We start from the raw sequence: 12,433 nt of genomic DNA, 5'->3' as shown, positions 1-12,433 counted from the left end.
TTAGAAGACATTTACAACAACTTTCTAGAATACATTCGTGCAAATATAACACTACAGAAAAATCTTAATTTGAAGGGAAGAAAGCCAGGAAAGTTGTATTATTTGTTTCTTGGTTTTGCTTTTTTAAAGGGGTGTGTGTGTGTGTGTGTGTGTGTGTGTGTGTGTGTGTGCGCGCGCGCGTGTGTGTTCAGGTGCTCACAGGAGTCAGCGGCACTGGATTTCCAATGGTTGCTAGCCTGATAACATGGTTGCTAGCCTGGTACAATGGCTGCTGGGAACCAAAGTTGGTCCCTCTGCAAGAGCAGAAAGTGCTCTTAATTGCTGAGCCCTCTCTCCTGTCCGTTTTTGTTTTCAAATGACCAAATTACAAATGAAATTCAAAGATGGGTGTGTAAATTTTTAAATATCTAAATCAGGTCTTTGGGCTTAAAGGTAAGAAGGTAGAAAGACTATTAAATATACCTGCAAGCCTATTTCCAAAGATATCCTAAAAAGTACTCCGGAATATATATAAAATCTGTAAAGGTATTACTTAGATTGTTATATGTCGAAAAGCTGGAAAAATACACTTAGTAATAAAGGATTGAACAAATAGACTATTCACTTTTATAATAGGCATGATAAAATTAGGCACAGCAGAATGATGTCAGATGCTGACTAATGTGGAAACGGGGGTAGCATACTGTTCTACCTGAAGAACACAAGGCACAGAACGCCCCACACTGACTTCACTGTGTTAAAATACACACGCACCCAAAGGGTACCCGGTAAACACGTTAGCAGGAGTAAATCTCTGTGGGTGTCACGGAGAATTTCTTTCTCTGAAACAGCTTAATCATAGAAGCCATCCTTGATCACTACCGGGAATGTGCATGAGCAGCTCTGTTCTTAGCATTTACAGACGTAAAGTCAGCTGCCTCTCACAGTACCTCCGTCTCACAGAACTCTTCCACAAAAACACAACAGACATCAGAGGAAACCACAGTCAAATAGCCACTCATCACAAAAGCCAGGGCCCATCAATCATCACTACCCAGAAATGACAAAAGGTTTTTTTGTCTCTGTTTTGTCTATTTGAGACTGAGTCTTGCTCTGTTAGCCCAGGCTGGCCTGGAACTCATGAGGTAGCCTAGGCTAGGTTTCAGCTCAAAATCTTTCTTAAGGCCTGCACCACCACACCAGCCTCTCAAGCTCTTTAAGAAAGATGAATCATTTATTTACTGATGATTAACCTCATTCTAAAAGTTGTGTCAAGGTCCCCTGAAAAAAAGGGTCCTGTTCTACCATCCTTGGTTTGGATACTCTCCAGAAGAAGGGAACAGGCAATAGTGGATCCCATAACAAGTGGGGAACTTATACCCTTGCCTAGCATATCAGAGGACAATACTAGAAAGCACAGACCAAAATGTATCCAAAGAGAAGTACAGATGCATGAATTTGGCTGGAGAAGGAAGAACGGACGGCCCGAGAGTCCAGAGGGTCAGAGGCTCAGGGGTACCGGCACACTCTGGGCTCCCAGGCATGGAAGACAGTATTCCTGGTACAAGACTCTAAACAGGGCTTGACGCATGCTAACCCTGTCCAGTTGGTCCTTCGGGGTCAGTAGCAACATTAGGATTGCAAAGAAGAGAAAGGGGGAACTATAAGGATAGCTCCAAAGCCTGCTTATTTAACTGAAAAAAAAAAAAAAACTGGCCTTCTGAATAACAGCCCTACTTAGAGGGGTCTATTAGGTGTTAAAATAAACATACTGAAGAGAAGAGGACAACATTCTTAGCATTCGCATATTAACTGTTTCTCAACCAGAAGCTAACACTTGGTTATTGCACACTCCTTAGAGATGAGCAGTCCTCAGATTGCAAGCATTCCTGCAGGCCCCATTTGCTTTCTAACGCTTTAGTTTGTAGCTCACTAATTTTCTCTCACTGGCCTGTGAGAGTAAAGAATGTGTCACACATCCCTGACTCTACTGAGCCTGGCACACTTGATCCCCAGGGACACTCTTAATGAATCTCTTCGAATAAGTAAGTGAGGAACTTCCGAAGACAGTCTCTCCTGAGTTCCAGGGTCCTGTCTCCATCCACCTGCTCCCCTTTCATAGAAACCATCATCGCCAAGCGATCCCAAATTCATCCCCACCCTTGACAAATCTGCAAGCCCCTGGGGGAGTCCCCACTTCTGTGTCTGGTGTCATTTTTGCCTTGATCGTCTTTGATAGGTCTAAGCTGCTTCATTATCCTCTCCAAGCTAAGAGATCACATAATTTCCTTAGGGGGTGAAAAAAACACAGTTTTTGTTTTCTTTTAATTGGATTGGCTAAAAATATCTTCATCACATCTTTGCAAACAAAAGTATTTTGATGTCTAGTCTTGTAACACCTGATTAACCTAAGTCAATAATGTTTGTAAATTTCTCACAAATTGTCTTATCAAAGTTTCTCTCTGTGTTTTATTTTTTGGCATCATCTCAATCTTGGTACTCTTGTACTGGGGATATTTTAAGAAAAAAAAAACATTAAAAAACAAAAAAGAGGCCATGTGTCTCACAATATGCTGTTGTTAGAGAGCAGAAGAAGCTTTGTTTGTGCCTTGTGTTGGATACTGGGGCCACTCCACAGGATAGCCCACCTCCTCACTCACCTGAGAGGGTAACTGAGACAAACTGCAGGAGACAAAGAGAAAAGTAGCCTCTCGGACAGGAAAGGGGGTCACAGGGAGTTGGACAGAAATATGCTCTAATGAATCATATGCGAACAGCGACCCCATGCTCCATCAGCACATCAGTGGCTAGAGTGACAAGGACAGAAGAGCCAATCTTCTGGTAAATGACCCCTCGGCTGATGGTGTCTTTCACGGTGCTTCTCAAACACTCTGCGTAAACACTCGTACAGAAAGACTGGACCAAGCCTGTAACTCACTAGAGGACTCCTCCTGGGTTGAGCCCATCATCTCTCTTTTAAGAAATCATGACTATTGTTTTAATTAATGTATTTATTGAGAATTCCATGCATGTATGTAATACATTCTGGTCACACACACGCGCACACACACACATACACACACACAGACACAGACACACACCCCTTATCTCCTTCTCATTTCTTCCAGACCCTTCCCCCACCAAGTCTCCATCTCTATTTTGTTTCTGCTGTGTGACCCCCTGGGTTTGCCCAGGGCCAGCCGTGTAGGCATGGGTATGGAGCTATCCACACAACCCAGGGGGACTCAATGACTTCCTCTTCCCCAGCAGCCAGGACTGTCAATATGGAGCCTACAGGTCTTTATTCACGAACTTACCATCACAATCGGCCTCACTGGAATGTTCTCCTGTGAAGTGCCTGGCGGGGGATCATTCCATTCTGGAAACTTAATAACATCTCTTTGATACAGGGGCTTCTTTGGATATGGCTTCAGGGGTGAGGAAGGAGGAAATCTAAATCCAGGAAGAAACGCTCTATTATTGCAGACAGTAGGAGACAGCCGCTTTCCAGCACTCAGATAAGTGATGAGCCCCTTATTCATTAAATTATCACACATGAATCATGAATAGCAGTACTCGACGATAACGAATTTTAAGATATTCTTTCATAATGCCTGGGAGATAATCTTTATAGAAAAAGTTATAAAATATACATAACATTCTTAATAATAAAACTTGCTTGAACCTGGGGCTTTGTTCGTGTTGCACACGTCTTCTGCCACCGAGCTGCATACATCCTTGGCTCTCCATAAACTACATCGAGACAGGCCTCGGTAAGTTTCCTTGGTTGGACTGGAACTTGCTACCTGGTGCAGGCAGGCCCTGAGTTTCCAATTTCCCTGCCTCCAACTTCTCTGATGCAGGGATTGCGGTGTGTATAACTGTGGCTGGCTTCCTATTTGATTTCTTCTTCGCTTCTTTCCTTTGTCTTGTTTTTTTCTTTTTTTTTCTTTTTTTTTTTTTCCGGAGCTGGGGACCGAACCCAGAGCCTTGCGCTTCCTAGGTAAGCGCTCTACCACTGAGCTAAATCCCCAGCTCCTTTGTCTTTAAGATGAGGTCTCACTGCGGTACCCAGGCTTGAACTCCTGGCCCAAGCAACCCTTCTGCTTGTGCTTTCGGGAGGGAGAGCGATAACGAGTGTATGTCACCTCTCCTGGTTCTAAAGGTGTTCTCACAGAGTGAATACAGGGAAACCTTGCATTCATCCTGCTGGAATCTATACCGCCTTGTAGCTCCGTTGCTGAAGCTTACAGTTCGTGTGTTCCAAACAGAAGTCACCGACAGAGAAATCCTCATTAGCCCTTGGTGAGGAACAGCACACCACCCTGACATCCGCTTATTTCTTTTCCTCTGCGTGGCTAGGCCTCAGACAGCAGCAGGCTCTCTGCTACCCAGCTATGCCTCCAGCCCACCATGTTCGCTTTTATTAAATACTTCTCAGAAAGACTAATTCTCCTTCCCTTGAATATCCAACGTGTCACACAAAGATTAAAATACCAACCAAGACATCCATCTTAAGGGCACTAAGAAAACTGTCTAGACGCATTACTCCCCGTATTTCTGCCCTGTCCCTCTTCCTGGATCTTTGCCTTCTCCGAGCCATTCAACCTTGAACATAAAAACTCTCCTCAAAAAAGATTACAAGGTGTCAAACAAAGAACTAACGCTAAAGATGAGGGGGTTTCCTCATAAGATGTTTCTCTGTAAATTTAGTAGAAAAGAATACAGTGAAATGCATCAACAGGATGGATGGCGGCTCAGAAGTAGAACTCTTGCATGGCATGTGGGAAGGCCACTGCAATAACAGGTAAAAAAAAGAAATCTAAGAAACGAGTTTGTTGTTGGCTTTTGTTTTAAAATGTAGGCCCAACAAAAGGCTTAGAATCTTCCCATAGGAGCCAGAGAGACGGCACAGTGGTCAAGAGCATGTCATTGTAGAAGACCCGCTTGGTTCCCTGAATCGATGATGTCAGGCAGCATTCAACAGCTGGCCCCTCCCATTGCAGGGTAGCTAATGGCCTCTCTGAGTGCCGTGCTCACATACACGCACCCACACAGAGACAAACATATACAGGTAAATTCTTAAAAAGTCTTCCCTGTGATAGCCATGGGAAAAGGAAATCAGACTATTAAATGTTTTATTCCTTTTTAGAACGTTTCTTAATTGAGAGTTGCATACGTGTACACAAATGTAACTTATTGCCCTCTACTTCTCCAGATCATCCACCTCCCACCCGTTCTCAGCTTTAGTTAAAACATGAAGTCCATGTTTTAGTTAAAACATGTTGCCCATGAAGTCCAACTTGTACTTTCCATATATGCATGAGCATGGTCACTTCCAGGGGCCATATCCTCAAAGAAACGTGATTCTTCCTCCCTTAGCAGACACTTCAGTAGCTCCACAGCTCAGGTACGAATGCATAAGCCCCACCCCAACCATGCTGGAGGGTGGATGGCGTGATAGTGTGCAGACAAGCACGGCTGTGTGAGCGTCTAAGTGTAAGAGTCCAGTGGCGTCCGGAGGACCCTGTTGGGCCCTGGTCCTCCCCAACCTCTGTCTCTAACCATCCTTTTACCCCTGTCCTTTGCAATGCTAGTGGTGTTACAGATGGTCCCATTTGTGGTCTGACATTCAATGGACACCTTCTCTCACACTTGGACCATTTGTGAGTTTCTGAGCTGTGTGTCTTAAGGCGATTACCAAACCAGAGAGTTTTAACAGTGCCGGTAGTTTTCAGAGAAAGTTTATATCAAGGTGAATCAGGAAACACAGCAATAACAAGAGCTCTACAGAAAACCACTTCAGGAACAGTCACAAGAGACTTGAAAGGAGCTGAGGCGGGGAGAAGAGCTGATCTCCACGTTCTCTGAAAAGAACATCTAATAACCGCACTGTATTGCAAAAGTCGGTTTGAACCCGAAGAAAAACAATGAGGCCTGGAAATCATCAGATAAAGTTAAATCAGCTTACTTACATGCTGATCAGATTATTAAAGTAGATGACAGAAGCTCAAATATAAAATAAATGAAAATTTTAAGCCAGTCGTGGATATTTGACTATGTAGTCCAGGCTGTCTCATAGCATTCAATGCCATTCTCTACTCTTCTATTCCTCTCTTCAACTCCTCTCTCCTTTCTTCCTCCCCTCTCCTCCTTTCCCCCTCTCTTCTTCTTTCAGGCAGGCCCTTGCTATATAGCCCAGGCTAGCCTTGAACTCAACACCCTCCTGTTTCAGCCTTTCATGTGCTAACATGACAGATACAATGGACCTGAGGTCCAATCTGACTTCTAAAAAGCAACAATCACCACAAAGGTCCTCTTTCCAGCCAAGGTTAGAACTTAGGCATGTGCACTCCCACAGACTCTACATACATCCCACAGACCTACACACATTATCCTGGTTCATGGGCTGCCCACTTAACAGCTCGCTAAGAGTTAAGTAATCCCTAGCCAGCACTCACTCGCTCCTAGTCCCACTCTCAATTATGGTATGAAACCTGGGGACTTGAGTTCCAGACTTGGCTTTCTCTGGAACTGCCTGTGTGTCCTTTGGAAGGGGGAAGTCTCTCTAAATAGTGATTTATTGTTCTGTTGGGTGGTCTACAATTTCTCCTCTACTTTACAATCTTCACCCTTATATCTCCACACACAGAAAGAACTGTCTTCCAAAAGGTAAACTTTACCGTATGTGCAGAGTGGTGGCTGAGGATATGCTAAGCAGTCTCTCCTCCCCTGACCTGGACATCTTCCCTACCAGTGACATCTGTAGCTAGCTCTCTTTCCGCCCAGTCTTGCACCCTTGCCTGAGGAAAAAAAAAAAGCACAACGGTGCCCTCTGGTGGTAACTGCTGGAGGTGACTTCTGGAGCCGTTGGAAATTACTAGTTTAATCCTAACATTTGATTCTTGTCACCTGGAGCTTGATACTTTGTTAGCTGATCTGCTTCAAATTTCACATGGATGAAATAGGAATGTTTCCCAAATAGTAAAGCAATTTTTTAAACCGGCTCAGAGAGTAAAACACCTCTAAGAAAGCTTTAGAAACTCTTCACTAGGTGGTTGGCACACACCTACAACCACAGCCCTCAGGAATCTGAGGCCAGCCTGGATGACATAGCATCCAGGGATACGCCAGGATGACATAAGTGGATGGCAGCTCACAGAAAATAACATCCTGTCCAGAGAGTAAGTGTGACAGTGGAGAGTGTCACCTCCCACCACAAGGCTCAAAGGACCTGGCAAAAGAGAGTCACAAAGATTCTAAGAGCCAAAAGCCAAAGGGACCATTGTGAAACAGTGTCTTTTGGATACGACAGGACCATTACACTCAGGACTTCCCAGCAGTGTGGCTGCCTGTGTCCAACCTGACGAGATCAAGCCAGCATGGATGGGAAGGTGCTCACAAGGCCCCACTCCTAGCTGAATGTTTCTGGCAGATGAGAGTGGCTGCTGGAGGCAGGGTGTTTTCTTCTGGGTGTAGCTTCTCCTCTCGTGAGCTAGTCCTGTCATCATGTCATCATGCGCATACCTGAACAGCCAACTCCATGGCTATTTCTTTATTTTGCTCATCTTAAGGAAGAAGATGTGAGTTTTGGAAGGGACAGGTAGAGTGGTTTCATGACAGAAGTTGGAGGGTAGAGTGGGGAGTGAGTAAGGTAGAAACAACATTGTATACATTTATGAAATTCTTAAAGAAAAGGGAAGTAAAATTCAACCTAAAATAAAAATAAGTATATAAAGTGTTTGAAAATAAAACAAGTCCTTTATAAAATGTTATTGAAAGACATTAAAGAAAAAGTAAAGTGAGAGCTGCTCATTAAATAGGATGCAATGTAATAAAATACCATTTTCCTCATACAGACTGACGTTAGAATGAAACCCCAGTGGGATTATAAATCCTTTTCTTGAAGCCGGTGAGATGACTCTGAAATGTGTGCAAAAATGATGAAATGGGCCAAAAACAATGAAGACACTGGTGAAGCAGAAATCAGTAGAGCCTTTCCTACCAGGTGTCTAGGTGAATAAAGGAGGAGTGGCCTGGTGTTGCCATTGCACAGCCAGGGGCCCCTCCTCTCCCCTCCAGTCACTGACTACTGACAAAAGGGCCAGAAAGCTCCATGCTGTGCTGTGGGGACTTCCTGTGCACTAGAGAGTTTTAGCAGCTTCCCTGGCCTGCAACCAGCACCCCTGCGTGCCTACTGTAGCAACCACATATTTCTCTAAGACACTGGCATGGGGTGGCACAGGGCTAAACAAAGTGAATGCAGCCTCGCACACTCAAGTTTGAAAACACGGTTAATGACAGAACAGACCCAGACCGTGCACACAGTGGGAAAGCATGGTCCATTGAGTAAATAAAGCAGGGCCAGTGTGGCCCATTCAGGAAAAGTGGCATTGCATCCCTACAGTGCCACATATCCAAAGGTGACCTGCCACCACAGTATCAAGAGGTTGAGTGTCCTCTGCCCTCTTGAGTCTGCATGGGCTGGTCGCAGTGCTATGATAAACAGAAACTACCAGCAACATTAGCTTTTCCTGGCTTAGAACTTAGTTCCTGACTTGAGAAACTATCCCGTCTTTATGGTAAGACTCCCTCCCAGTAGCCAGACATCAAATTCCCAACCATACAGGGCCGTCGAAAGTCACTAAATCTGCCTGGCTTCACTTCACAACGTGTAACTGAAGCACAGAGGGGCACGCACATCAGGACCCGCCAGTCAGTGAGGCTGGCAGGATCCCGGGATCTTCTTGGAAACTGGAAGAATGAATTGAGGCTGGAAGTTACAGAAGGTCACATAAATCTCAGAAAAACTGTCACCTGCAGGAACATGGGAAACAGAAAAAGATGGCTCTGACTGAGGAATGCTCCACGGAAACCAGCAAAAGAGCAAACTGTTTTTTGATTTTTTTTTTTTTAAGTTGTAGCGGCAAAGTACAGCAAGAACAATGAACGAGGTGACAGGTGGGCACTGGGTTCATGTTTGTTATTATTGTCATTGTTAGTGTTGGACTTTAGTAGATACAGAGAAGCATGCAAAGCCGTGACTGGGCGATTCAAAAAAAAAAAAAAAAAAAAAAAAAACGAAGCAATTTCTCATCCCGACCCCTCTCAGTAAAGGTTCACAAGGTAAAACAACAAACGCGAAGTTCAAGCAAAGGTGTTTTTAGTAGAGTATGGTTTCAGCAGGGCCACGAGTATGAAACCTTGAGGCCTTTGCTATAACTTCAGCAAGACTTAAGGCCATGCTGCAGAGACACTGTGACTCAGAGTGATCAGTTTTCTACGGAAACAGTACTCTGCTTTACTCTCTGACTCGGTCTTCCTACTTAACACAGAATATTCCTGCGCCTGGATATGTGGGGTCCTTCCCACCACCCCCACCAAGGAAGTTTCCAGTGGACTGAGCGGAGGTGTACAACTCAATTCATTTCGGATACTACCACCCAGAGGCCCTACCACCCAGAGGCCCTACCACCCAGAGGCCCTACCACCCAGAGGCTCTACCACCCAGAGGCTCTACCACCCAGAGGCCCTACCACCCAGAGGCCCTACCACCCAGAGGCCCTACCACCCAGAGGCTCTACCACCCAGAGGCCCTACCACCCAGAGGCCCTACCACCCAGAGGCTCTACCACCCAGAGGCTCTACCACCAGAGGCCGTACCACCCAGAGTCCGTACCACCCAGAGGCTCTACCACCCAGAGGCCCTACCACCCAGAGGCTCTACCACCCAGAGGCTCTACCACACAGAGGCTCTACCACACAGAGGCTCTACCACACAGAGGCTCTACCACACAGAGGCTCTACCACACAGAGGCTGCACCACATCCCGCAGGTTTAAGAGCTCAGCCCCGCAAGACCGTCCTTAACCTCCAGATGTCAAGGGAACCCTCCCAGATTATGAACTATACTCTGCATAACTGACTAAGGTCTCCACAAACCCTCCACCATACCCCATAGGCTCCCTAATTTATTAGGACAGCTTATACAACTCAGGGGAGCACTGTACTTACATTTACCAATCTATGCTAAAGGACATGTGAGCCAGATAGACAGCCAGATGAAAAATGGTTAGAGATGGGATGAGAATGCATGGGACAGAAGCCCTTTGGTCACCACCCTTCTATGCCTCCAGATAATGCAAGTTCTCCAACCCAGAAGCTCAAACCTTGCTGCTCAAGATTCTTTCCAGAAACTCCAGTAAGTGGGGCTAAAAGTTCCAAGAAAAAAAACAGTTTGCTCTTTTGCTGGTTCCCTGGAGCATTCCTCAGTCAGAGCCATCTTTTCTGTTTCCCACGTTCCTGCAGGTGACAGTTTTTCTGAGATTTATGTGACCTTCTGTAACTTCCAGCCTCAATTCATTTTTCCAGTTTCCAAGAAGATCCCGGGATCCTGCCAGCCTCACTGACCAGCATGTCCTGATGCATGCCCACAGCACCCGTCGCTGGGTCTTTCCAAAGACTGAGCCCATCTTGAAGCTGCCCAGGGCCCCAGCACTATGTAACTTTTCAATGACAAACTCAGCATTTATCAAAGCAGACTGTCACAGGTAACAAGACACCCCTGCCACTCGGGAAATCCCAGGGCTCTTAACGGTTCTATGACAGGGACAGAGGATACATTTAATACGCCATCATAAATGTCTAAGAATTACAAGGGCTGACTGTGCTGCAGAGGACTTTTGAGCAGCTCCAGACAGAGCAGCAGCTGACTCAAGGAGATATGACTGTGTGATTTTGTCTAATGGGGCAAGCCATAATAGGATTCCTAAGAAAGCTCGTGATTCAAGTCAACAATAGTTCGAGTTACCGGCACCCAAGTGGTACAGTTCAAATGAAATTTTGAAAACCAAATCCACTTCAACTTTTCAAAATGAAATGAACAGGCAAGACTTTCAACCTTCGGGGCATTAGAAGTATGTAAGAAAGATATCCCACTGCAGGCGTGGGCTATTTCTTGTGAAACAAATGACTCAGAATGCTGAGCAAAGAATCTAGAGGGAACCCTAGGAAGTAGCAGAAGTGGCAGACCTGTGTCCAGTTGCATTTCCAAAGCACTATGAACCAGCCAGCCATCGGTAGATGTGATGACACGCACATCTGGATGGAAACTCAGCTTCTTCCTGGGGAAGGTAAGTGTAGTTGCAAATGAAAGGAAGTTATTGTAGCCAGAGGCAAACTATGACGGATGATATTTTCCGAGGATGGCCACACAGATGTTCCATCCATATGCTCTTCCCATCCCATCCCGTATGCTCTTCTCATCCCATATGCTCTCCCTGCCCAACGTGGCTGAGCTTCCCATCCACAGGAGGGTTCTCCACCCCATGTGAGTGGGCTAAGCAGTTGCTCTGACAAGCAGAATACAGAAGGGAGGCTCTGCCCATTGCGGGCACAGACCTCGGCTGCCTACCAACTTTCTCCTTTCGCCTACTGAAAATACTTGGACTTGGGATGCTCATGTTTGGGACACGATCTCTTCTAAGCCACCTACCATGTAAGCCTGGGGACTACCCCAACCCCATCATACTACACAAAGGCCACATCACCGGGAGTCGCCTGGGAGAATGAGACCTCATGTAAAGAGAGAGGAACAGACGAACGTGCTGCAAAGGCACCATGGTTGTGAGAGAAGGAACTTACTGATCCACTGTTCAGAAGTAGAAACCTGCTAGTTGTGCTCCTTCTACATTCTAGATGGGGGAGGGGAGGGGCAGAGGGGGGAAGTCTGGGCTTAAAGGTTCATTAGGATCCCAACCCTGAGAAAGCTAAAACAGGAGACCTGGGAGCTCAAGGCACACTGGACTGCAATCATGAATTCTAGGGAATCTTGGGCTTATAAAGTCTTTCTCAAAAATAACATAGCTGAGCATTTTTTTTTTTTTGGTTCTTTTTTTTTTTTTTTTTCCGGAGCTGGGGACCGAACCCGGGGCCTTGCGCTTCCTAGGCAAGCGCTCTACCACTGAGCTAAATCCCCAACCCCATAGCTGAGCATTTTTTAAATAGATTAGTCACTTTAAGCCACTGAAGTTTGGGTAACATTGTTTCTCAGCCATAGAAAATCAGAACATTGCCTAATTCACACCATGAATCACAATAATGATGGTTTGTTTGTATCTCCTGCTATGATCACTTACTTCGACAATAAAAATCTTACTACTTTTTTCCTCAAAATAAAAATCATCATAGAGACTGGGGAAATGTCTCATCGGGTAAAAGCATTAGGCATGCAGGCTTAAGGCCCTGAGTTCAAGACCTATGCAAATCCATACCTATACATGCCCCAGCCTGTAACCTAGAAGTGGAAGGCAGAGAAGGTCAGATCCCTAGAACTTGCTGGCCAGCCTACCCAAAGTCATCATTCAGTTCAACGGGAAGACACCTGACATATAACAGATGTGCATGTGTGTGCGTGTGCACACACACACACACACACACACACACACACACACGCC

The 12,433-nt window shown here is 45.5% G+C and overlaps 1 protein-coding gene across 3 annotated transcripts in view; it reads right to left on the bottom strand.

The window, feature by feature from the left end:
* Positions 1-12,433, bottom strand: part of Depdc1b (DEP domain containing 1B) — a 91,522-nt gene that overhangs the window by 29,827 nt on the left and 49,262 nt on the right. For all 3 annotated transcript variants that reach the window (XM_063281722.1, XM_017590823.3, NM_001107651.1), the window contains exon 3: positions 3,297-3,432. In XM_063281722.1, coding sequence (XP_063137792.1) covers positions 3,297-3,432 — 136 coding nt within the window. The remainder of the gene's footprint in view (positions 1-3,296; positions 3,433-12,433) is intronic.

This window comes from Rattus norvegicus, chromosome 2 (assembly GCF_036323735.1).
Source record: "Rattus norvegicus strain BN/NHsdMcwi chromosome 2, GRCr8, whole genome shotgun sequence".
In the NCBI taxonomy this organism is placed as follows: Eukaryota; Metazoa; Chordata; class Mammalia; order Rodentia; family Muridae; genus Rattus; species Rattus norvegicus.
The sequence above is the reverse complement of the archived record's forward strand: the minus strand, read 5'-3'. Positions and strand labels throughout refer to the sequence as shown.